Here is a 27159-nt window from a genome sequence, read left to right on the forward strand (position 1 = left end):
GGACACACCGGTAGAAATTCTGCATGGCCTATTTCTCGGTTTAATCAAATACACGTTCAACAAAGCGGCTGATTGCTTTTTCAACAAGAAGCAGGTTGATCGCATTAGTTATTTGTGTGCATAGTATCGGTCTAAGGCTTTTACCAATTTGTCGACGCATCTCAAAGGATATAAAAGCTTTCTTGGAAGAGACTTCAAACTTATGATTCAGATGCTCCCAATTGTTCTCAGAGTTGCTCGTGATCACATTGATTTCCTCAACCTTCGTAATGATCAATTCCACCGAATGGATAACGTTATTAGTACTTTGGACAAGCTTGGTGAGCTTTACTCATTGTGTTATAACTGTGAAATACATACCAACGTTTCTGCCTATCTCGATTTATTGCGTCAATGCGTTGATGATACTGTTATTGCTCTGGATAACCTTGATCGTACCATTCTTCCCAGTAACCGACGTACTCGTGGAGAGCCAGCAACAGCAAGGACAACTGCATCAGTGCCCAGTCAGACTTACGTTTGAAGAGATCTATGGTCTTTCTGGTGAACAATGTAATGGTGCAACGATTCTATACGCCAAAACTGGTGGTCCATTATGTAATCGTTTAAAGACTCATTTGATAGTCCATTTGGTAGAGGATTGTCTTCCATTTGCTTCTCCTGTGCTTCTCGCAACTGAAAAGAACGAGCAATTCAACAAACGCATTAGGGCAATTGTCATGAAGACCAACAAACAAAACCTTCTCGTGATTTGGCTCTTATTAACGGTCGTGAGGTAATGCTGAGAAGTATTGCGATGGGTCTTGTTTGGGATAACGGTATGAAAACTCGTGGTAGTCTGGTCAAAGCGTTGTTCGATAGGTACAGTGAGGACATGTACTATTCTGCTAATCGGGAATTCGGCAGTACTGAATATATTCCTCGAAAGAAAATTGCTTTGAACATGATGGCTATTCTCGATGTTGACTTGGATTCTCTTGGGGCGCGTCGTCTGCTTGAAAAGGTCGTAAAACTTCGCGGCGATCAGGCTATTGTTGAGTTGTATGAACTTGTTCCCAGGCCAGCCTTCGGGATTCACGATGACAGTAGCCTCATTTCCGTCTATCAAGCTGACTTAGGTGGTAATCTCCTCACCAAGAAAACTGAAGAAATCTTGGACTTGCCGAAGTATAAACTGACTATGGTGGAATTGCTTAACATGTCTCAGGAAACGGAGATTGACACTGTCAAGTATTCTCTTAGCAACAAGTGCAAGTTCGGTACTTTCTGGTGGCTGCATAACACTAATCGTTATTTCAAAATTTTAGAAAATGAAAGAAAGTAATCATTTTGTTTTTTTTTACATGTCATTTTTTTAAAAAAAAGTAAAAGTCTCTTCCATTTTGTTATCCAATAAAAATGCTTAGCTGCACGAATCGCTATCCTGACCCCCATACAAGACGCTAAAGTAGTTTTCAAGGTGCACAAAACCTTGATACAGTTGTTTATTAGGGGTATTCAATATTGAAAATAAAATAAAATTAAATAAAAAAATAAAAAAAATGGTCCAATGAGGTCGATTTGTTATTGAATCCCCCATTTAAGGAAATTGATAAAATTAAATTAAATAAAAATACAGGCACAAACGATTTCACTTTTCATTCCTCTTTATATCAATTTTACAATCTTCAAAAATGACTAGAACTATTACCACAGAACCTGCTAGCATCAATCCATCCGAATCTGTTGCGGTCACGACAAAAAAACAGACCAGAAAGGCTTGGAAATTGAAAGATGGCGGTAGAGATGGTATGACATCCATTGGAAGACTGGTGCACTTTTTGACAGAAGATGGTGCCACCATGTTGTTTGCCTTCCTTGGATGTGACAACAATGCAGAATCGGTTTCTGGAGATAAAAGAGACACGGTTGCTGGCAAAGCCAAGGAATACTTTGACTCGGTTGGTGCTTCCAAACGTACAAAGGCTCAAATTTTAGACCGAATGAATAAGCTTGTCTTGACGCAGTATAGCGAGGCTTACATGATGTGGAAACAAAGTGGAGAAGGTGCCACCGAAGAAAATCCATCTTTTGAAGGTATTGTATTATATTTATTTGTAATAATAGTGTGATGTATTCTAAAATAAATTCAAGTTGCTTTGAATAAAGTCTGTGCCCACTTCCATCTTTTGAGATCTTTCATGGGGTCAAGACGAACAGATCCTGCTTTGCCCATGGAAACGGGTGTGCCTGGAAGTGAACCTTTCAGCTGGAAAAAGCCAGAGGAGATTAATTCAGAGGATGAAAACTCTGAACAGCATGTTGATCTGTTGACCGACGAAGATTCAGCCAATTCTCCTTCGCCCTCTTCTAAGGCTACAAAACTCAAAGTTCCCAAGGCCAGTGGAAAAAGAAAGAGGGCTTTGAAGTTTGAAGAGGATTTCCCGCTCGAAACAAAGGAGTTAGATGTTTCGGGTTTCGTTGAGGTTCAACGAGAAGCTGCGGCTAAAAAGATGAGATTCGCAGAGTACATGGGCAGGTATCAAAATGCCATCACAAGGATCAATACTTTCAAATTGAGCAAGGAGGAGGGTGAGACCATGTTGGATAACCTCAACTTGGAATATAACTTTTATTAAAATAAACCATGTATATTACATATAAGATGTTTTTATTAATTGTTATTAGAAAGAAGGTGAGATTTGTTGTTAAACTTAAGAACGATTTCTTTGATCTTTTGATACTTTTCTTTGCCGATATGCAGATCTTCTTTAGCCCTTGCATCTTCTTCCTCTTCACTATCTTCTTCGGAACTGTCTTCCTCAACATTATCTTCCTCCTGTTGTTCCTTACGACCTTTGAACACCTTTTTTGATTTTTGACTCAACATGGCTAACGCTTCCTCTTCTTTTTTGTCCCATAATTGCTTCGTAAAAATAATATCTTCGTCATCTGTTTGTTCAAGAAGAAAGTTGTTCAAGATGATACAGACATTAATCCATACGTTTACGAACTGATTATCAGCTCGGTCATTGATTCGAATGGGAAGTGATTTTAACGAATAAAATCGTTCTTTCAAAATCCCAAAAGCATGCTCGATCTTGATACGCATCATTGCAATGTACTTATTGAACTTTTCATCGTCTGCTGGCATGTGCTCACCACGAGGTTTCTTATGGATAGGTACCAAAAATTTGTAGGCTTTGTACCCACCATCCCCAAGAACGTACTCATCTCCTTTGAAAAAGTCATCTATGTTTTTAAAGAGATGGCTTTGCTTCAACACTTTCATGTCGTGCGAGTTTCCAAACCACCCACAACCAAAGTAGCGAATCTTTCGATTGTGGTCACAGATTGCAACTGTATTCATGCAATAGGTTGATTTCCTCCCATAATACTCATCCTTTCTACGCCAGGATGGTGCACATGCAAGATCAATTGTCGAACCATCAATAAATCCAAGTAAGTCCGGAAACCCAAAGCGCTTTTCATTTGCATTTTTAATCTCTTTCTTTTCAATTTCATTGGGCCAGTATATAAATTGCTTTTCAAAGGACATCATGACCTCGAAGAAACGGGCAGTAAAGTTTTTGATACTTCCAACTATAAAAGTTTGGTTTAAGGTTAGTGACATTTATAAAATATTAAACTAAATTTATTACCTCCAACACCACATCGTCTAGCCAAACGACTTTGTCCTGCACCATTACCATTGCTTCCAAGTCTCTCCAAGACAACAGCTACTTGTAACTTGATATCGGTTTGATTTCTTCCGTCCTTACGTTTGTATAAAGGATGCGTTTTGATCATGTCAATCAATTTTTGGAAAGATACTTTACTCATTCTTAATTCTTCTTTGAATTCGTTATCATTTAACTCCTCCAAAAACTGCAATCGTCTCTTTCCTGTAACAAGCTTGGGTCTGTTATGTTGTCTTTTGAACAAGTATCTTTGTTTTTGTGTCTTGTTGTATTTGAGTCTAGCTTCGACACCATTAGATAGTTTGGACTTTAGATACGTGGCAACATCAGCATAAAATTCGACTTCACTATCACAATCGTCCTCTTCCTCTTTTGCAGTGGACAATGTTTCAAAAAGTTCTTGTAATGATTTGATTTTTCTTTCTGAAGTAATTGCTACCCCTTCCAAATATTTTTCATATTTGGCTTTTAATGAATATCTGGGCATTTTTAAAAGGTAAAGAAAAAGATAAAGAGTAAAGATAAAGAGCAAAAGTAAGACAGAAGAACGTGTTGTATACATATTACCGTTGCACCAAAATTCGTCGAAAACTTTTGCATTTATCCTGCATGAGGTGATTTTAATTTAATCGGATGCAAAAACGAACCTCTTAAATTAAATAAAAAATTAAAAAATCTGGGACATTCTATTGGTTCTTTTTTATTTTTTTATTTAATTTTATTTTATTTTCAATATTGAATACCCCTATTTCGTAACATCTGGCCTTCGATCACGTATTTTGTTTTTTCGCCCAATCGCAAAGTTTTATTTTTTTTAAAAACAATTCTGACACGGGAATTTACTTTTTGGTGCAGAATTTAAGAAATATTTAAAGTTTTCAACTCGTTGTGTATACTCCTATGAAGCGCTGTAAACCGGATCCATAACTTAATAATAACAACAAACAGAAAAATAAAAATGTTTGGAAAGTCTCCCTATGAATCAGTATGTGATGTCATTACACAAAATACGAAAACTTTAAACGATTACGATACTTTGGAGGGCGCTGTATTTACGTTTTTGAAATCCAACGCACGTTTAAGGATGTTCGGATATGATTTGCGACTTACCTTATATGTCAAATTAGCTTAGATAGTTCTTATATCACTTTAGAATGCTTGAACCATTTCGGTACCGTTTCTAATTTCTTAAAATCTATTTTGGTCATTAGTTTAGTGTAATCAGGGAACCCTTAAGTATCGGATTTGTAGGGATAACGGTCCGGGGTACCCTGAAGTCAACGGATTTTCAGGGATAATGGACCGGAGTACGCTGAAATCAACGGAGTTTGAGGGATAACGGACCAGAGTACGCAAACCTATTGGATCTTGATGGATAACGGACCACAATTTTCAGATTTTTATAATTTAGTCTGCTGACATGAAACAAAATATATTGATATCTTAAATAGGAGATGTTCTGATATGGACAAGCTCCGTTTTTTTTTTTTTTTTTTTAAAATGTTTTTCTATCAATATTTTTTTCCCAAATTGAATTCTGTCAAAAATAATGCTGCGATATTTTTTTATTATTAATCTACTGCTTCAAAATGAAAAATCTTTGGGCATCGAATGTGAAGCCTCCAGAAATAAAGGGTTCTAAAATGAACTACTAAAATGCTAAAATACCTAATAAAATTCTATTACTATTTCCTTTCCTTAATTCTTCTAAAATGAATAATCAGAACAACAACAACAACCCTATCAATCACCAATTTATTTAAGTGACACCAAGTGGTGTAGCCTATGGTAGCAACCTTCGCATGCTACTACTGTTTCAAAAGAACAGGACGTTCCTGTCGTCGTTCCTGCTGCTACCGCCGTTTCTCCTGCTGCACCTGCTACTGCCACTGCTGATGCCACAGATGCTGATGCCACTATTAAGGTTCGGATACCAGATACACGCCCTCGAAATGGAATTTAGCTAGCACCTTTGCGCTTATTGAATTGTATGCTGATTACAACAAGCGGATGGAGTCCAATTGTACGCTAGCTAGACCAAATGAATTGTTCAATGCATGTTGCGCTTATTCAAGAGCAGCAACAGCACCGATGGAAACATACCTTTGAGTCCATTGAAGTCTAAGTGGTCTGCTCCCTGTGCTGCTTTCAGACATCGCAATGATACGTTGAATTCAACTGGTACGGCACCGATTGAAAACTGGGTTTACCATGATGCGATGGAGAACCCCACCAGTGACATGCACACCGTGAGGCCAACTACTGTGAATACCTCTCTTTCTGGAGAGACGATAGATAATCGTGGTGAAGTTGCGGTGCTAGAAGAGTAATAGCGGTCAAAAACTATGGTGCTGAGAAGGGTTTGGCTCTTGGGTCTGCTAGTTAAAGTAGAGCGGTCAACCAAATGATCGAGCATCTGGTCAACTCTATGAATGAGATTGAGGCATGTCGTTTTGAGCATGGAGAGCCGGAGCGTAGAAAGTTCACTAGATACCTTGCTCGTTCGACAACGTTTTTCGGTCTGATGTTGGAGTCCATGGAGAAACGGGACCAGGTGCAGTCTCGCATTGCTGAGTAGATGCAGGCCAGTCTGGATATCTAGCGCCAGATGCTGATGGTAATAAATGGGATTTTCGCTCAAGCAACAACAACGCCATCAGCTACAATGCGTTTGAGAACGGTGACTACAATTACACCAACAACACCAGCCACTACTTCCGCCCTGATGTCAATGGTATTCCTAAAGCCTATGACTATCAGTTCGACAGTCCTTCTGCCAGCAGCAACAGCGCCTACAACAAACACCGACGCCAACAACACCATCACCAGCAACACCGTCCTTAACAGCACCCTCCCAAAAAACACCTTCTGCAAGAACACCTTTCCCAATAACACCTTGCCCAAAAACACTGCCTCCATCCCCTTTGCCAGTCGCATGGCGATTGATGGCAGTGTCAGACGGTTTCTCCTGTTCTGTCAGACGTGCTTGAAATCACTTAACATTCGTCCGATTAACATAAACCTCAAAACAACGACTAAAATATATTTGGCTTTTTTTCAAAAATAAAGTTGTATTGTTTTAAAAAATTTAGTTCTTAGCAAATTTAAGGAAAAGCTGCATTAAAGATGCGCAAGCGGGCACTGTTACAGATAACACATATATCACCCTGCTCTCCAGCTACAAGACCAGCAGGCTCAAGAACCACACCATCGAAACCTATCTCCCCTCTTGCCTTACATGCATTGTGTGGAATAGCACACGACCCGAGGATATTATTGATATCCAAATTATCATACACGTAAATATGGAATTGTGTGAATCTCCGCCGATGAACGAACTTACCAAAAGTTCTTTCAATGGCCATTCTTCTGGTTGAAAGCGAATAGTTGAATAACCTCTTGCGCGGACCCCGGAGACATTCACTTTCAGGGAATGGTATAACCAAATTGACAATGGTCGGATATGCAGAATCACGTAGAAAATAAAATCCTTTAGGGTAGTAATGCCCAGGATTGTTATGACCTTGCAGCTGATATCACTGGAATTATAGGCTGAGGCATCGTGACCTCTGCCTAGTGTATTCAAAGTAAATTAGTTTCCAACTCTCATATTTATATTGGTCATTTACCAGAGTCTCCTACGCGAATTTAAGTAAACATTCCAGTGTCGTCACAAACAGCGGTAAGTTTAATGGTGTAATTGTTTTTTATGTCACGGAACCCTGCTCCATAAGCGGCTGGAGTTGACTTATGAATGGTAAAGTTTTTGCCATGAATAGCACCAGTTGCATCACGAATACTCACACCAGAACCTTTGTGGAATCCAGCAGATATAGCACTCACCATGGCTGAATTGGTAGGCCAATCAATCATATAGCTAAGCACATCCTTCATGGCCTTCACGTTAGGCCTCGTGAAATTGGTATAGCTGCCATACGAAACACCATACAGGACATACATGTTTCTATATCAAAGATGACAATTGGCCAGGCTCAAAAGACAGGTACCTATCTGAATGTAGATAGGAGCGTGGTTAGGTGTCTTAAAATCAAATTCGGGATTAGTAGACAACCTGTTGACAAGCCAATTGAAAGAGTCTTTTCCCATTTGATATGTGGCACAGAAGCTATCTACTAGGTGTTTGTCGTCGTCGTTGAGGTTCGGATGTTGTACCTCCCAAAAAGTGTATCTTTCAGACACTCTTGTGGCACCCACACCGACAGTTCGCGTTCTGGTTATAATTGCCACGGTCATAAACAAAGGCAAGGAAGTCATAACTATTCCAAATTCACTCGAGAAATCGGCAGCAGAAAAGTCGTACTGTAATTGCTGTTCCCTAAGCAAATGCACGTTACTGACAGTAAGGTGCAACAAGTCTACAATTTCTTGGTTCTCGGTAGCAATGCTATCACTAAATGCATAAAAAACAGCTTGTCGTTGTCTTTACATTTCGAAGAGGAGAAAAATTTGTTGGCGAGTTTGAGAATTCATTGAGAAATTAAATTGAAACAGAGAAAAGGACAAAAGAACAGGCAAAACAGGAACAAACGAAAAAACATCTTGCCGATATTTTAGTACAATCGAATTGCACTAGTTCCAGGATAATATTTATTATTATTTTTATATTTTTTTAAAAAACCAGTTTTGGAAAAAGGTTGACCTTCAAAAAATACATTTTTAAAAAAAACGGCGCTTGTCCATATTAGTACATCTCCTATTTAAGATTTCAATATATTTTGTTTGATGTGAGCAGCCTTATCCTGATGACTATTTGGAGGTCACTGGTTTTGTTCTACCAGATTTCCGCTATGGTCAGCAAGCATATTTAATCGAAGGAGCAAAGATCTTTACATCTTATAGCAACAATTTTCAGATGCGTTTGGGAAGTCATCTTGGACAAGCTGTCAATCATCTACTTCGTATTCGACAAAGAAAAGCCGAATTAATTGCTTATAGAAGACTTAAAAGATTAAATGATGCACTGATAAAATCTGAAGTATACAGAGAAATAACTGAGCCGGCGACAAGATTTGAGAAACTTAAAGCTAGAAGGTTACCTCAAGATTTTGTATTGGACGGAGAGCAGTTCGGGGACCCTATCTACAATAACGCTCTTGAAATTCTTCGCGCTGTCCTTACCAGTTATCCCGTTGACTACCGATTTCGTGTGAATAGCATTTGTTGCGATTCCAAAGCAGGACCAGTTGAACATATGCGGACTTTTTACGAACTAGCTTTATCATTTATTGATATAGAATTACCTGTGTTAAATTGCTTCCCATTACGCCGTTCTTGGATTCCTTGCTACACAACCATCGAGTAAAAAAAAATTTGTCAAAATAATCTTGGTCGTCGGTGAACCAATCGTCAAGATAAGATAGCACTTTGGTGTGAAGTAATTAACCTAAACTCGGATGCACTCAAACACCACGAAAATGGAGAGTTTTAGTTTAGAGAAACTATTCAAACGGATGGAGTAGGTGTAACTGTGATCAAGAAAAGATTGGATCGTGAAAGCAGATATACTGCTCGTTTTGCTGTTATGGTTGAATCAATTCAGTACATTTCACAAGAGATTGCTCAAGAAACTGTTGGAAGATGTGTTACAATTGATCCGGGACGAAGAGATTTGCTATTCTGCGTGCATGAAAACTCAACGGCAAACAATTCGAACAAGTTTCAATTTACCAAAAAGTACCAAGACAAGTTTGAAAAGATCAAAAAATACGGTAGAATCCGTGAAGCAGTGGAACCGGCTAGAGTAGGAGCCCCTGATAGGCTTTTGGTTAATTATGATTCCTTGAATAGAGATGAATTTGAACAGTATCTTGAAAACAGGTCCAATACGACAGGCATCATCCAAAGGCACTAAGTCAACTTCCGAACCAACCATCGTACTACTCATCCCTTGCACAGAACATTGCGGCTATCTGCCTATGTATGAACACAGTAAGGAAACGAGGATTTTATTTCAAAACTAGATAAACAGTTTGGTCTCGAAGCCGTTTATGTTATGTGTAACTGGTCATCTTCTATTACAGGATTCTATGAGCGGTCCGAGGCCTTGGATTCCGTCGGTTGCTTCAAAAAGCTGGAAAAAGGTTGTACTTGATTGATGAATTTAGAGCAAGTCAGTACCGCCCAGCTTGTGAACGTAAAAGTCTTGAAACGTGTCGGATGGCCGATAACCTGCGCCCTCATAGACGAAGAAAAAATCCTCGTGGAATCAGCTATGGCCTCTTAAGGTATGCTGATTTTACTTGTTTATAATTGTTTATCGAATAATTTTTGTTTTGTTCCTGTGACAGATGTACAAATCAAAATTGTAGAGCTATGACTGATAACACAAATATAATTGTTCCTCGTCTGTGGAATCTTGATAAGGAGCCTTGCTTGAACATAGTTGATATTTTTCGGTCACTTCGGACTGGAAATGGCATTCGCCCAAGATTTCGACGTGTATAGGTTTACCAGAACCAACGGAGAAGAGCAAGAACCAGAAATGAAGAAGCAAACGTTAAAATTGTACGTCGACGTCGCAACTAGAATTTTCCACGCCTGTTATCACAGGTCAACTATAGATACACTTAAGTGGTAAGCTAATTTTTTTTCCGAAGATAAACTTAATTTTTTTACTTTGTGAACGAATTTTTTTTTATTTGTGAACGAATTTTTTTTTTACATTTTGATCTAATATTTTCTAACAATAGTATACTCGTTGTATTTTCAAGAAGAAACACCAACTTCATGTTCACCGGCGTAAACTTCAACTTATGCACTGCGGCATTGTTTGAAAGAATAGCCACTTATCTACCCTCTCGACCAAAAGCAATATCCAATTTTTTTGATGTAAACCGAGAAGATCTCAGAGGTCATCCACGCTTTAGGCGAGTGATGATACTCCACGTAACACCGTGTACCAATAGCTGTCATTGATGTCATTTTGGGGGTTTTTCTTGTTGCAAAGAGGGTTTGTTGTGTTTGTAGGTAAGTACAATTATAAGGCAGTATACTGGATTTCCCACCTCCTTTTCCAATAAATGATTAAATTTTTTCCAAAGTCAGACGCTAATTTTTCCAAATGTGGTTGATAATTTTTCCAAAATGCTACAGTTAATTTTTCCACAAAGTGTTTTTATTCTTTCCAAAAAACGTTTACGCTAGAATGAGCATCGACAATCTTATGAGCGACATGTCCCTGGATGAGGAGCTGGATCGTACAAGTGAGGTGGCTTATGTTAATCTGTAACAATTGAATAGCACTTAAAGAAAGATGACATGGTCATGGCCATGGAGTGTGACGATGAGCTTGCTGAGGAGTTAGGCTTGGTCGCTGATGACATCGTAACAGACGAGGAAGACGACGAAGAACTTGTCACAGAAACATCAATCGAGACTGAAGCCCGAGTGAATAATTTTTGTGAGACTCACCTGAATCAACCAGAACTAAAGCTGAATTCGAAGGGGAAAAAACCTTACCGAAAGTATACGGACGAACAGATTGATCATTTTATTGATTTGATTGCTTCTGGGGAGAGTGTAAAATCTGCGTGTGAAAGCACAGGTATTGCATTATGGTCAGTCTACAAATATAAGAAAACTTATAAGAATGACCCTGAGCATGGACTTATTCGCAGAAAAAAGAGAGGAGCCAAAGGGTCTTTATTCAAATTAAAACAGCATCATGCCGAATGGATTATCAGTTATATCGACGATAAACCCAAAGCTGTCCTAGAACAAATTAGTGAATCCTTGTGTAGAACCTTCGAAACTGAAAATCTGTCCATAAGTCGATCTGCTCTCCACAGATTTATGCGGGTTTATTGTGCTTTATCAATGAAGAGATTAGAAAAAATTCCTGCCAGGAGAAACCATATAGATGTTATTGAGCAAAGAAAACTCGCTGTAGAAACATGGCTAGCCGATGAGGAAATGGATTTCCAGAAAAAGTGCGTTTTTATAGATGAGGCCGGGTTCAATGTTAACATCACTCGCAACAGAGGATGGTCTAAAAGAGGAACACCTGCCAAAGCCATCGTTCCATCCGCACGAAGTACATCAGTTACAATTTTTGGTGCTATTTCAGTTGATGGTGTTATAGATATTTCACTTAGAAAACCTACATCATCTGTTGCCACTAAGAAAAGAAAGGTTGACGGTAGAGAGGTGAAGATCAATGGCCGAGTGGGCACGCGGTCAGAGCACTTCCTTACGTATTTAGACAGCATGATGGATTGCTTGGACCGAAATGGGCTCCATGGCTACTATCTTGTAATGGATAATGCACCTATACATAAGCCAGCTGCAATTCGAGAGCTTATTGAGAATAGAGGATATAAATGCGTTTATTTACCTCCTTACTCTCCGTTTTTAAATCCTATAGAAGAGTTTTGGTCCAAAGTAAAGACAGGTATTAAAAGGAACCCTTTGGAATCAAGTGATCCTTTAACACCGAGAATAATGGAGTCTGTGACCAACGTAACAATGAACGATTGCCGCGGATGGATTAAACATTCGGTATCTTTGTTTCCTCGTTGAATTGCTAAGGAAAAGATGTTATAATAACATTCACAAAAATTTAATTTTGGAAAAAATAAAGACATTTTTTGGAAAAATCAGCTGTAGCCTTTTGGAAAAATTATCAACCACATTTCGAAAAATTAGCGTCTGACTTTGGAAAAAATTTAATCATTTATTGGAAAATGAGGTGGGCAATCCAGTATAAGTAATTTGTGACTGTCTATAAGATTGTCTTTATTATGAAATAAAATGAACAATTATTTATATAAAAAAGACTATCTGCTGTGCCACTATCGTTAGTGTATCTTTGAAGTTGTTATCATATTCCCAGTGTGTATCCTGTTACCTTTAAGTTCTTATTTTGTAAATATGTTACACTGTTACTGGCTTGTTTAAGTATAAAAGCGGTAACGTGAAATAAAGGGAAAGAGTAGAGATTAAGATAAAAGTTCTTAAAAAGTGAGCACCAGACTATAAGTCGTCAACTAAGATAAAATAAAATATAAAGATATAAAAGGGAAATGCTACGACGAATCAGTTATCTGTGTCTTCGAAGGAGTATAGTAAAATACAACTATTAAGACTATTCAGTGCTGATTTATAAGAAGGGCTTTCGTACAATTATAGTAGTTATATATATTTATAATGAAACCAGGCTTATATGAATAGACTAAATCAGATTATAGTAAAGAACAAACTAAAGATTTTATTAAATAATTTTATGGTCCTTTTATAGGAAAAGAACCAAAAAGCAGTCAAAAAAGAATAAGACATCTGAGGTCAAAAAGGACCAACAGAAGAAGAAAAAGGTGGTGTAACAACACGTGGCATTACTGTCATCTTAGACACATCGTACTTGCATATCTTTAGTAAGCATTAGTCAATGTTTTCTTGTAACCTTGTGATATGATAGTATAGCTATCTATACTGGGTAATTGATTCCTTAATCATTCTTAGGGCTCTCACAAGCAACAAAATTATTTTTTTAAAGAACCCGATTAAGGACTTTATTATTTTTTTTAGTTATTTTTTTTTGTCAAAGGTTACAATTTTGCCAAATAGATGAATAAAAAATTAAACGGATATATATAGACGATTAGCAATAACATCGAATTTTCTTCAGTGGCAAAATTTTTGAAATATCCCAATAAAGGATTAAAATCCAACGACCCCAGAATCCTTCTATGAGATGAAAAATCAGCCAAATTGGACTACTGAACTCACAAATGTTTTCTTTTTATTGTTGTTTTTTTTGATAAAAGGTTTTTTTTTTGTAATCCTCTTCATTTTTCTTCACCAATTTCATTATCCAATTTTATCTAAAAAAAAAACAAAATGACTTTCCATAACTACACCAGCATTAACTTCGTCAATGGCTACAACCCTACCACTCCTGCTGTAAGAGGAAGACCTAGAGTAAACGTACCTGCTCCTGCTCCTGCTCCTGCTGCTGCTCCTGCTCCTGCGTCTACTCCTTCAACTGAGCTTTCTACCGAGCCTTCTGTTGGTCCTTCTGTTGGTCCTTCTGTTAGTCCTTCTGTTGGTCCTTCTGTTGGTCCTGCTGTTGGTCCTTCTGTTGGTTCTTCTGTTGGTCCTTCTGTTGGTCCTTCTGTTGGTCCTTCTGTTGGTCCTTCTGTCGGTCCTTCTGCTGGTCCTTCTGCTGTACCATCTGGATCTGCAAACGAACCCTCTGCTGAAACCACTTCTTCTTTTGGACCTGTTCCTACTAATGGATCTGTTCCCACTGCCTAGTCTTCTGCAGCCACTGGATCCGTTCCTGCAACTGGATCAATGCCATCCGCTTCTTCTGGACCTAGTTCAGCCGGTTCTTCTTAGCCTTCATCTTCTGCTCCTTCTGCTGAGAATAATCCTGTTGATGAGCCTTCTCCTCAGGTCAACACCAATCTCAATTGGGATCTGCGAGCACACATGTATTGATCGAGTTGTTCCCTGAGTACATTGTAAAAGTTGGTGTTACTCGTACACCTCAAGCAAAGTTAAGTCTGACCAAAGCAACAGAGGATGCTTTCAATGCCAATGGCGCCATCAACGGTAGAAGAGACATTGCAGCCATGAAAACCAGGAGAAGCAGCCTTTGCAGTACATATCAAACTAGAAGAGATGCTGCCAATGCTACTGGAAGAGCTCCTCTTCCATATAAGGAATTTCACGATTTGAAGGAGCAGGTAACATCAAGAATGTCAACCATGAATCCACCTTTTTCGTACAGTTCCCATTCAGGAGAAACTGTGGATAGCCGAGGTAATTTTCCTGCTGGAAGACGAGGTCGTGCCGGTGTTGATTGATGATGATCAAGAAGAAGAAGGTAGAAGATCTAGCCAACGCCCTCGTTATGTCAATACCTCGACATGGTTCATGGCTGGTCATTTGTAGGCTTTGGAAGACCAAAACCGAAAGGAAAGAGCACGAGACCGTGAAATTGCCGACGAGCGTAGGGCTGTCGATGTGGCACATATGGACCGTGTGTATGCCCATACCATTGATAGAGATGTCTTTGACCGGGGTATCTTGCGTGATACAATGGTTTTGAGACGTCAAAATTCTGGATGGCAAAGAGACGCAAGCTTGGCCATAAACCGCATGGTGGATTTGTTTGCTTCTTCTCTCCCTCGTCCCGCTCCTTCTCCAACGCCTGCTCCTTCGCCCACTTCCGTTCCTTCGCCCACTTCTACCCCTTCTCCCACGTCCTGCTTCTTCTCCCCCTCCCCCTCCTAACAATTCCCCTCCTGCCGTTGATCCTTCAGTTAATAACAATTAAGTTTTTTTTTTTATAATTTTTTTTTCTACTTATCCAGTAAAGTTTCTAACACCTTCAGTTCTTTGTGTCATCAATTCATTAAATACATTAGGTGCCTTCAAGATCGGAAACCGAAAATAAATAGCCCATTTTTTATACAAAAATAGTGAAAAAAGTCTCTGAAATGTAGCCCTAAATTTGGGCAAAATAATACATATACATATAAGGAATCAAATAAAAACATGATCAAAGTGATCTTGTTTTCAAAACAGTTTACTTGAAAAGGAAATGATAAAATAACGAACTTCTTTAAATCCAGTGTTTTTTTATTTTTATTTTTCTTTCCATTTAATTTGTGAAATACATTTTATCACTTACCTTACTTTGAACAATAACGAAGCTAATAACAATGCCCCCAACAACGTTCGTGGTCGTAGACGCGGTCGTGGAAATGGACGTGGAGGCAGACGTGGACGTGGCAGACGCGCTGGCACTTTTGTGTTTGTTGTCGATCCTACCGTTCAGCAAAACACCATTCCTGTTAACAACGGCAGCACCGAAGCTGACAGTAACGCCAACGTTGATGATGACGATGAGCCCGAACGATTATCTTCACGGTCCTACAATGTATGGCCTGATGTAGCTATCTGTATCCTCCTCGAAATTATGGCTGGTACCTACAGCTACTTGCTGAGAAGAAGCGATACTGCTTTAAAGCAGTTTATCTGGGTGCAGTCGGCTGCTTTGCTGAAGGAAAAGTTAGCTGAAAATGCTACCACCGATGTAATCACGGCTTTTTGGACAAACTTTAGTGAGACAAGCATGCAAAGAAAGTGGGCAGACATGAAGCAGCGTTTTACCAGAGTAAGAAATGCAGCAAGAGAAACCGGAGTTGGTGGAACTGTTCCAAACATGCCGTACTACGAGGAAATTGCTAAGATTACTCAGGATGATCCAAGCATCCAACCTGAAGTGATTTACGAAAGCATCAACATGCAAGAGAGTGGTATTCGGTCTTACAGACGATTCAACGACGACAATTTGATGAATGCTATTGGATCCGATGGTCCTGAAACAACATACTTTTGACCTACAGAAGTTGATCAACTTGTAATTCAGAAAGCATTTGCTGATCGATATCCTCCTAGAGATTCTACCAACAAGAAGGACCTGCAGTGCCATCATTGTTTGAATCAGCATCGGCACCTCCCCCACCAACAACAGCACCAGCACCATCACCAGCATCAGCACCAGTACCAACACAAACAAAAGCACCGACACCAACACCCACACAACACCAACAGCCGTACCAACCTCAACACCAACAACCGAACCACCAACACCAACACCAACACCTACATCAGCATCCGCAGCACTACCAACATCGACAGGCGCAACACCTCCACCACCACCTTCATCCACACCTCCACCTCCATATACATCCGCAAAACCTCCACCTCTACCTTTATTCACCTCCTCGACCTCCACATTCATCTGCACCACCTCCTCCAAGATCTACCCGTACATCGCGAAATAGTCGAACTTATGGTGAGCAGTCTTCATCAACTCCTGATCCTATTGAAGCTGCTCGTCAGTTGTCAGACGAGCATATGGCACGTGCCCGCCAACTTGGTATAGAGATGATGGATCGCATGGCAGCATCGCAAAGGGATGATCGAGAACAAAGACTTCTCGATGTTGGTAACATGTTGCAACGTATCAGTCCTAATCGACAAATTGCATTGGAAGATATGCAAGCAAGACGGCGACAAGAGAGCAGAGAGAGATACCTTATGTTCGAAGAAGCAAAAGTAGACGAGAAGCTGACATGGAAGAGCATAGACGTAGACGTATGTCTGATATGGAGACTATCCTGAATAGATTCGCAGCCATTCGAAGAGGTGATACTGATACCAATCTTAATGGTTCATCTTCTACTGACAACAATAATTAATTAAATAAAATAAAATTTTTAATTCATTAACACCTTTTGAAAACTATGAAAGTCTATCTGTTCCCCTCATGATATCGTTTCTTCTTAAGATAGACATTGCCTTAAGACGGCGCATCCCGGCTGCGTTGATGGTAGCGCTGGTACCATCAAAAGGAAGAGGAGGTTCAAAATTCACCTCGTTTTCATACTGGTTTCGGCGATCTGCATCCACAAAACCCTCGAAATCTAATCCTCCATCCAGCACTGCCTCTTCAATGTCATTTTGATTTATACAAATGTTGTGTAAATCACAGCAAGATATGATAGTTTTGGCCATTCTATCAACACTAAGCATATACAAATGCTTCCAAAGGAATCTCCACCGGGATGTGAGTCCACCAAATGCATGTTCTATTTTTATGCGAGAACTAGAAAAGATTTCATTGAAAATCTTTTCTTCTGAAGTGCTTTCACGTCGGCCATGAAATGAAACAATGAGGTTTGGCAGAAAAGGGTAAGCCGAATCTAGGTCACATCAATAATAATTTGTACACTATGGTATGATTAATGAGTTTAACTCCCAAAATACAAGTGTTTGCGGGAGACCATCTGGCCGCATCAAACAAAAGTTTATGATAGATCACACTGCTAGTAAACACTCGGGCAACATGGTTTCTGTCCTTAATATAATAACAAACGGTAAGCTGCGATATCATGTTTATCCTTCCATACGAACTTACCAGAATGCTCAGTTTTTACGTACATAAACCGAGTACGGGCATCGCATATGACCATTAAGTTTATAGATGCGTGGCTCTTTCTATCGACCTAGGCGTTTCCGTTAATTGCTGGCTTTTTAATGACGACCAGCTTGCCATCAATCGCACCTAGTACACCAGAAAGTCTCGTGGCATCAGGTCCACCAAGTTCTGAAAACTCACGAGCATTGTATAACGCTCTATCTCTGTCGTCGATACGCCACGTTATAATTTCGGGAGTAATCTCCAACATGGAATCAATAAATCTGTTTGTGAAATTATTGAACGATCCGGCAGTTACTCCAAGATGTGTTTTAGCAATGCGATAACCAAAATGGGCGTTGGCAAATCTCCAAAGCACACACGCAACTTGGACTTCCACAGAGTATCCACCTCGCAAAATTGATCCAAGATAAGCAGAACATCTACTTAAACGATTGACGAGCCACTAAAAGGTACTCTTGTTAACGCGATAATGGGCTCTATAACTGTGGCGGCCTGTTACGATCATCTGACAGATTAGGGTGCATGATTGTCCAGTAACTTTCATACATGTCCATACGCTCGGTTCTAACAACCCTTCTGTGGACTTCTCTGGTCATCATCCAAGGGCTGCTTATAAAAATATAATAAAAAATGTCATAGTTGACAAGAGCGGTTGCATGTAAAATTGTTTCCCTGATACAAAGTTCAAACAAGGAAACGACATCTTGGTTGCCTTGGGTGCGGGCAAAGTCTGCAACAACGCGCTCTTCGGCAATGGCTACCTCTTGTTCAAGCATTTGCTCTTCCAAACCGTACTCTTCGTCCATTGCACTGATTTCGTCCACCAAGGCATCGAAATATTGATCTTCGTCTTCGAAATGTTCAGCGTCATCTTCCATCCAAGTTGTTCTTGCATCATGTCGAAGAAAGTTTCGTCAATTGGGTTCATGTTAAATAGGTACTTTAAAAAAATTAAGATAAGCGAAAAGGAAATATTTATTTTTTATTTTCTTTGATTTAATAAAATCACGTTGGTCCTTTAGTAGATTCGAAAGTGAAAAGCTGTCACGTCATCACCTGATTCATTGAATTTTATTTTATTGTCTAATTTAAGAAATGGGGTACACTCCCAAAAAAGGCTCGATCACCATTCCGAATTTTACCTTGAGAGCACCTACACAGAATTATCTGACCTTATAAGGGATTGTTATTTTCACCCCTCTTTTCTTATTTTCACCCCCTCGATTCTTTTTGGCCTTTTTTGCCCTATGAAAGTGCGGATTTGATTACACTTAAATTTTGAAATTTTGGCGGGACTGCTCTGTCAAAGCATTAATAAATTGTACCTTTTTACTTCCATCCCAATCCCGGTACGTTTATCTGAACTTTTTATTGTTTCAATGCTTTTATCAAACGAAAACATCTCTACCTTTTCTGACGATGATTTTCAGGAGCCCCTGCCCTTTCGAACCAGAAGAAATTTTGAAAGAGTCAACGAGGTACACAACGAGTTGAAAACTTTAAATATTTCTTAAATTCTGCACCAAAAAGTAAATTCCCGTGTCAGAATTTTTTTTAAAAAAAATAAAACTTTGCGATTGGGCGAAAAAACAAAATACGTGATCGAAGGCCAGATGTTACAAAATAAACAACTGTATGATGGTTTTGTGTACCTTGAAAACTACTTTAGCGTCTTTTATGGGGGTCAGGATAGCGATTCGTGCAGCTAAGCATTTTTATTGGATAACAAAATGGAAGAGACTTTTACTTTTTTTGAAAAAAGGGCATGTAAAAAAAACAAAATGATTAGTTTCTTTCATTTTCTAACATTTTGAAATAACGATTAGTGTTATGGAGCCACCAGAAAGTACCTAACTTGCACTTGTTGATAAGAGAATACTTGACAGTGTCAATCTCAGTTTCCTGAGACATGTCAAGTAATTCCACCACAGTCAGTTTATACTTCAGCAAGTCCAAGATTTCTTCCGTTTTCTTGGTGTGGAGATTACCACCTTCGTCAGCTTGATAGACAGAAATGAGGCTACTGTCATCGTGAATCACGAAGGCTGGCCTGGGAACAAGTTCATGCACCTCAACAATAGCCTGATCGCCGCGACGTTTTACGACCTTTCCAAGCAGACGACGCGCCCCAAGAGAATCCAAGTCAACATCGAGAATAGCCGTCATGTTCAAAGCAATCTTCTTTCGAGCAATATATTCAGTACTGCCGAATTCCCGATTAGCTGAATAGTACATGTCCTCACTGTACCTATCGAACAACGCTTTGACCAGACTACCACGAGTTTTCATATCGTTATCCCAAACAAGACCCATCGCAATACTTCTCAGCTTTACCTCACGACGTTAATAAGAGCCAAATCACGAGAAGGGTTTTGTTTGTTGGTCTTCATGACAATTGCCCTAATGCGTTTGTTAAATTGCTCGTTCTTTTCAGTTGCGATAAGCACAGGAGAAGCAAATCGAAGACAATCCTCTACCAAATGGACTATCAAATGAGTCTTTAAACGATTGTGGTGTTTTGGATAGTAAAAATTCAAACAAGAGGAAATAAAACAAAAGTAGGAATACTTTGAGACTGTTGGTATGCTTTATTTCAGTTAAAAGAGAATTAGAGATTATCTAGTTTATGAGTCGAGGATATATATAAGATGTCTGAATTTAAAATATAAAATTATTGCATAATGGAATTGTACTAAATTAGTGCAGTGTCTTCTTACACTATTTTAGTCAAAGAAGTACATAGACTAAAGAGGTGTATTTGCTTTATAAAGTATTGATGCTGGGATATTAATATTTTAGTGTTAGATGTATGATGTAAGTGTATCTGATGTTATTTTTATTAGGGTTTTTATCAAGAAGTAAGTCAGATCATCACATTATCCCCACCCAGGTATTGACTAATACCGGCAAAATTTACTTATCAGATCGTTTGCTCCTTTTGTTGAAGGAGTTGTTACAATCTTTACTTAATCCTGCCGATCTTTTTCTTGTTACTGGTTCATGATTGGGAGTGATTCTTTGATCTTTTACAGCTTTCAATGTTTTCTTGTTTGCTTTGTTAATTGCTTTAATACTTTCAGGGATTTCACCTATTCTTCTCCAATATTCAGTGATAAATTTTGGATCAGTGAAGTTATCGGCAGGTTCCCATGTATCATGCGAATCATCATAATTTAACCATCTGCATCTATACAAGTATTGATTTTCTGGATCTTTCTTGTGACCAATAATAGCTTCCACTTCATAGAAAATGTCGTCTTCAGGCATAATATCAGCTGATGTTACTTTTAATAAGGATGGAGGATAATTTCTGGGTTCTATAAAACCTTTTTCATTTTTCAGTACATATGTTCCAGCAGCTGTTTTTCTGACTATTTTATAAAATCCTTTATAATGTGGATCAAGTTTATTTTGTTTGTCAGTTATTAAAATCATTACTGTTGATCCTGCTGGTATGTCGATCATTTTGTGGCTTTTATCAAATATGGCTTTTTGTTTATCAGTGACGCGTTTGACTTGTTCGTATACAGCAGGATAGACCACTTCAGTCATAAATTTTATTTTATTTTGTAATTCCTTATTTATTTTATCTGAAGTTGGCTTGTCCTTTTCTTTGCTAAAATCTTCAAAGTCATTAGGATTTCTACCGAACATTAAGGAAAACGGTGTGCTTTTCGTACGAACATTATATTTACTATTAAGGAATAACTGGGTAGGTGCCACCTTCATGTCCCATTCCGCGACGTTACCATTTATTTGTTTCTTTATAGTTTTAACGGCAGATTGTACAGCTCTTTCACTTGCACCATTTCCCCTAGGGTGATATTGTGAAATTAATGCGTGGTTGAATCCCAAGTTTTCTTTTATGCTGTTTACAAGGCTATTGATGAACTCAGATCCATGGTCGCTTTGAAGCTTACGCATAGGTCCGAAGGTGCAAATGACATCAAGGATTTCAGTGGCCACACTTATAGCAGATTTATCAGGTATAGCTCTTAAAATGTAGAACTTGGAAGCTATATCGATCATGACTAATAAATAGTGGTTTCCCCTTATAGATGTTGTGAATGGTCCTGCTAGATCAATACCCCAACTGTCACCAGGAAGAGTAGCTAAGACAGGCCTTAATGGGTTATATCCTTTTTGTATGATGTTTTGGCGTTGTCAAGGAACACATGCTTGTATTAATTCATTTGCATCTTTTTTTAAGTTTGGCCAGTAGATACCGATTCTTTTTAATGCTTGTAATATCGCTTCGACACCAAAGTGTTCTTTACTATGTTCATATGACAATAGTTTCATACGTTCTTCTTGTGTTGGAGGTGTAAAGTATTCACCACTTTCAACTTTTGGCAGTTCTTCTTGTACTTTGCGTGCAACTCTGCTTCTCATGATGGATTTATCCCCACCCAGTTCGTTTGACGGTTCATAATCGGTTTCAAAGAGACGACATAAGGCATCCGGAAGGATATTGGCAATACCCGGCAAATGAACGATTTTAAAGTCGTATTGTAGAATGGTGTCCATCCATGAGATCATCATGAGATTAGCAACGCGTTGAGTATGTAGGTAAGTTAAGGCTTTATGATCTGTATACAAGGTAAATGTAGAGCCGTAGACGTATTTATGGAAGCGTTTTAGAGAGAAGACTAGAGCAAGCAATTCTCGTTTCGTGGCAGAATATTTTCGTTCACTTTTAGACAGGCTTTTTGCAATAAAAGATATGTACTTTATTTTACCATCAATTTCTTGATACAATACAGACCCAATTCCAGTGAGTGATGCATCACAACTTATAGAGAAGGGAGCATTCATGTCAGGATATGAGAGAACAGTATCATTTAAAAGAGCTTTTTTAAGATTGTCAAAAGCTTGTTGATGTTGATTAGTCCATAATTTGTCAAGTGATTTTTCATGGCGCAATGGGTCAAGAGGAGTCATGATAGTCGATACATTCGGAATCAAAGTTCGAAAGTAGTTGATCAGTCCACAATAGCGCATAATATCTTTGCCATTTTTAGGTTTGGGAAATTCTAAAACATTGGCCAGCTTACGACGATCCATACTGATACCTTTGGGAGAGATATGAAAACCCAATAAATAAATCTCACTTTGAAAGAATCTACATTTATCAGGGTTTAATTTCAGGTTTACATCAGTAAGGCGTTGAATGACTTGTTTTATGTTTTGTTTATGTTCTTCAACTGTTTGACTTGCACATACAATATCATCTACGAAAAATCGTACAAAGGATAGCCCATCGAGAGCGATGCTCATGGTTCTTTCGAATTGAGAACTGACATGCTTTATACCAAATACAGTACCTATGGGTTGATATTGAACACCTCGCCATGTGAAGCTCAGTTTGTGTGCATCTTTAGGATTTAATTTTAAAGAATTAAATGCAGATTTTAAGTCTAGTGTTGAATATATAGAGGCACCTTTTAAATCTTCAAACAGATCACTGATGATAGGTAGAGGCATACGGTCGATTGTTTTTAAGAGACTATTGATATGTCTTGGGTCATGGCAGACTCGATATCCTTTTACTTCACCTTTAGCATCAGTTTTCTTTACCACGGTTAAGGGTGTATTCCATTCCGTATTGGCAGGCGCTTTCTTTATTATGCCATTATTTAACCATTCCTTTATTTGTTCGTCAACAACTTCCATCATTTTAAAGGAACAGGATATGGTTTCTTGTAGGCTGTCACATTTGGAGGAGTGTCTAGTGATACAACACTTTCTGGAATTGTGCAAAATGATCCTTTTGCAATATTTTGGTTGGCATTAATATATGGTTGAATATAATCCATAGCTGATTTAAATTCATCAGGTTCGCATGCAGGACAATTCTCTAATAGTTTGTTATCTGCTTCAATTGATTCAAGGAGTTCACTAGTGTTATTGTAACGTCTTTCGGATTCCATCATTTGCCCAATAGAATCATGATCGTCAAAGTTCACAGGTAAACCATAAATGCCTAAACCCAAGGACGCCATATAGTCAGTGCCAATGCTGATATGATATATATCTTCATCATCATCGGTTAAATTCATAACTTCAAAAGTACGTTCAATGGTCTTATTATTACATGTTATGCTTAATACACATGTTCCAATTCTTTTAATATAACTTTCTTTGTCAAATGCTCTTATATAGTATTCATATTTATTTGTTTTCGTAATTAGATCTTTATGTATGTGATTGATGAAATTTATATTTATTTTATGAGTTAAACAAAAATTATAGTCTACAGAACTAATCGAGGCACCAGTATCCAAAAGTGAATGAGTTCTGATAGAGTTATTTATAAGAATAGGAAAGATTATATCATGAGTTGGTTTATTTTTAAAATCTCTTGTTACACCATCTTTTTTAGGGTAAGACTTACATGCAAGAGATAACGCCAGCAATCTTTTCTCATTCTCATCTTCTTCGTCGGAATTCAGATTGTCCGGGGTGTTGGGAACATGGTTTCTTCTTTTAGGCATGCGTGAAATTCTTTGCTTTTTTCTTTGTAAAAATTCTTCACAACGATGACCACGATACCAAGGCTTATTCCAGTATTTACATTGATTGACGTTATTGGGTGCCTTATTAGACTCAAAAGAATCTTTATTGACTGATCCCGCGTAGTTGGAATGACGTTTTAGAGAACGTTCACTTTCTTTGTTTTCACCAAAGCTTTCCATTAGGTAGATGTCCGAGTCGTTCGTAGCCGCAACAACAATGCCAATGATTGACTCAACGTTATCCGGAAGCTTTGTGCCATAGCGTGACGAGAGAGCAACAGAGGATGGTTTACGCACCGTTTCCAGAAGCGAGCACCAAAACGAAAGAAACAAAGGAAGACCATCTTCAAGACCTGCTTGTCTTCTAAGCTTTTGGAACTTGGCAGCATATTCACGTACGGGCTCACCAGGGGCCTGCTTCAGTTTCCAGACTTTAACCATCATCAAAAATTTACGATATGGTGTATCAAAATGATCCATCAGAATGTTCTCAGCTTGACTCCAATTCAGTTGTTTCTTCTTCAAAGCTTCAGCAAACCAAGATCTATCTTCCTTATTCATTGACATAGGGAGAAGACGTTCCCAGCTTTCATCCAACGAAAGACCATGAGCTTCAAGGACTGTCTTGAATTGCATGCAAAAATCATATACGGACTCGAAAATTTCAGCATTTTTCTTCCAAATGACAGTATCTGTTCTTAATTGCAGATAAGGGAGAGAATCAGGAACATAGGTGGCATTCTTGGATGGGGCTGGTTGATTGACCGAGAGAAAAAACGAGATATGCATCACGTGTAGCTATGAGTTCTGTTTCAACTTCTTTATAGACTACCGAGGCTTCCTTAGTGGCGGATGAACTTGCATTCTCATTCTTGCACTTGATCCAGTGGGCATAGGCAAAATTATACTTGCGTTGAACGATTTCCAGATTTTCCTTGGCTGACTGGAGGATTTTCTTACTGTCAATGGGATCCACTGCGTACTTGGACTTCATGGTGTCGTGATGAAGATTTTGAGGACCTTCCTCCATGACTACATCATCATCCTCAACAATAACCGAGTCAGCATCTAAAGAGCGTGTTTCTGAGACAGAGAGAGGAGAAGAACCAGGAAGTGAGGAACCAGGAAGAGAGGAACCAGGAAGAGAGGGAGAGTTGTTTTGAGACATGTTCAACAAAATTCAAAGTAAAAAATGTGGTGTTTTGGATAGTAAAAATTCAAACAAGAGGAAATAAAACAAAAGTAGGAATACTTTGAGACTGTTGGTATGCTTTATTTTAGTTAAAAGAGAATTAGAGATTATCTAGTTTATGAGTCGAGGATATATATAAGATGTCTGAATTTAAAATATAAAATTATTGCATAATGGAATTGTACTAAATTAGTGCAGTGTCTTCTTACACTATTTTAGTCAAAGAAGTACATAGACTAAAGAGGTGTATTTGCTTTATAAAGTATTGATGCTGAGATATTAATATTTTAGTGTTAGATGTATGATGTAAGTGTATCTGATGTTATTTTTATTATGGTTTTTATCAAGAAGTAATTCAGATCATCACAACGATTACACAAAGGACCACCAGTTTTGGCGTATGGAATCGTAGCACCATTACATTGTTCATCAGAAAGACCATAGATCTCTTCAAAAGTAGTTTGACTGGGCACTGATGCAGTTGTCGTTGCTGTTGCTGGCTCTCCACGAGTACGTCGGTTATTGGGAAGAACGGTACGATCAAGGTTATCCAGAGCAATAACAGTATCATTAACGCATTGACGCAATAAATCGAGATAGGCAGAAACGTTGGTATGTATTTCACAGTTATAACACAATGAGTAAAGCTCAACAAGCTTGTCCAAAGTACTAATAACGTTATCCACTCGGTGGAATTGATCATTACGAAGGTTGAGGAAATCAATGTGGTCACGAGCAACTCTGAGAACAATTGGGAGCATCTGAATCAAAAGTTTGAAGTCTCTTCCAAGAGAGCTTTTGTATCCTTTGAGATGCGTCGACAAATTGGTAAAAGCCTTAGACCCATACTATGCACACAAATAACTAATGCGATCAACCTGCTTCTTGTTGAAAAAGCAATCAGCCGCTTTGTTGAACGTGTATTTGATTAAACCGAGACATAGGCCATGCAGAATTTCTACCGATGTATCCTTGCTAGGATCCCAAGAAGACAACGTCAAAATCCTTTTGCCAGAGGTTTCCTTGAAGCCGAGGTCCATCAAGTTTTCGACCATGATATAATCACCCTGTCTGTTACGAACACGTATCGAGGAATCCGTACTATCCGAGTCATCGTTTGGAACTGACATGTGTTCTTCGGCCGTGGTAATTGTATTAGGATCAAAAGTATCAGCATGTCGACACCAGAAGCATTTTCTGCACGGATAAGTAGCTGTTGAAGCTTTCAAACAAGAAACCTCGGCATGACAAGGATTGTCAGCCTTGATAAACAAAAGAGGAGCAACAACAGAGACTTCTTCCTTGAAAATAGCATCAAACATCGGCAGACCAGTTTCCAGTTTCTTCAAATCGGGGACAAGGGAAGGCAACTGTTCCATAGCAGTATGACGATTTGATCCATATATAAAAAATTGATTCAAATAATGATTGGCAACACTAAGAGGAACAGCGGCAGGATTCATCGACCACGAATCGAAACAATTCCATTTTGATGTGGAATTACCACTGGTATCATCAGAGAAAAGGTTGTACGGAATTACTCTAACGACCTGGTAGTTTGGCGAATTGGGATTTATGCTTCTTATACGTGATCTAATGGGCAGTGGACGCTTGTACTTATTACCAGTATCAATCATGTCATGATGAGCGCGAATCAATCGAGTATTAGCAACGACATCTCTAGGACAATGATAATCGTCACCATTTATATGTTGTAAGCTGGTAAATGCATCGAAGGATTCATGTTCGGCACGAAAGACATTATTGATGTCAAGGTCGGTTATGGGATAGTTGAGA

At 38.7% G+C, this 27159-nt stretch overlaps 6 protein-coding genes across 6 annotated transcripts; 4 read left to right on the forward strand and 2 right to left on the reverse strand.

Moving 5' to 3' along the window:
- The first annotated feature begins 53 nt into the window (after positions 1 to 53).
- Positions 54 to 1407, forward strand: EV154DRAFT_527466 (uncharacterized protein). Its single transcript, XM_051603491.1, has 3 exons — positions 54 to 75; positions 145 to 506; positions 726 to 1407. Exons 2-3 carry the CDS (start codon positions 203 to 205, stop codon positions 1322 to 1324), a joined length of 903 nt encoding a protein of 300 aa, XP_051451923.1. The 5' UTR covers positions 54 to 75; positions 145 to 202; the 3' UTR covers positions 1325 to 1407.
- Positions 1408 to 1673: 266 nt separating this feature from the next.
- On the forward strand, positions 1674 to 2618 carry EV154DRAFT_486991 (uncharacterized protein; the record flags this gene model as incomplete). Its single annotated transcript, XM_051598917.1, has 2 exons — positions 1674 to 2076; positions 2134 to 2618. The coding sequence occupies 2 exons, from the start codon at positions 1674 to 1676 to the stop codon at positions 2616 to 2618; spliced, it is 888 nt and encodes a 295-aa protein (XP_051451924.1).
- Positions 2619 to 8553: 5935 nt separating this feature from the next.
- Positions 8554 to 10145, forward strand: EV154DRAFT_486993 (uncharacterized protein; the record flags this gene model as incomplete). The annotated part of the gene is made up of 6 exons (XM_051598918.1): positions 8554 to 8999; positions 9135 to 9465; positions 9491 to 9629; positions 9662 to 9781; positions 9808 to 9925; positions 10010 to 10145. 6 exons carry the CDS (start codon positions 8554 to 8556, stop codon positions 10143 to 10145), a joined length of 1290 nt encoding a protein of 429 aa, XP_051451925.1.
- A 3012-nt stretch (positions 10146 to 13157) lies between these two features.
- On the forward strand, positions 13158 to 16047 carry EV154DRAFT_556074 (uncharacterized protein; the record flags this gene model as incomplete). The annotated part of the gene is made up of 4 exons (XM_051605330.1): positions 13158 to 13951; positions 14125 to 14386; positions 14595 to 14905; positions 15396 to 16047. The coding sequence occupies exons 1-4, from the start codon at positions 13536 to 13538 to the stop codon at positions 16045 to 16047; spliced, it is 1641 nt and encodes a 546-aa protein (XP_051451926.1). The 5' UTR covers positions 13158 to 13535.
- Positions 16048 to 19440: 3393 nt separating this feature from the next.
- EV154DRAFT_486995 (uncharacterized protein) lies at positions 19441 to 20045 on the reverse strand (the record flags this gene model as incomplete). The annotated part of the gene is made up of 2 exons (XM_051598919.1): positions 19441 to 19927; positions 19990 to 20045. 2 exons carry the CDS (start codon positions 20043 to 20045, stop codon positions 19441 to 19443), a joined length of 543 nt encoding a protein of 180 aa, XP_051451927.1.
- A 6165-nt stretch (positions 20046 to 26210) lies between these two features.
- EV154DRAFT_430500 (uncharacterized protein) lies at positions 26211 to 26999 on the reverse strand (the record flags this gene model as incomplete). The annotated part of the gene is made up of 1 exon (XM_051596541.1): positions 26211 to 26999. One exon carries the CDS (start codon positions 26997 to 26999, stop codon positions 26211 to 26213), a length of 789 nt encoding a protein of 262 aa, XP_051451928.1.
- Positions 27000 to 27159: the final 160 nt, after the last annotated feature.

This window comes from Mucor mucedo, assembly GCF_025094135.1.
Source record: "Mucor mucedo strain NRRL 3635 chromosome Unknown EV154scaffold_165, whole genome shotgun sequence".
NCBI classification, from domain to species: Eukaryota; Fungi; Mucoromycota; class Mucoromycetes; order Mucorales; family Mucoraceae; genus Mucor; species Mucor mucedo.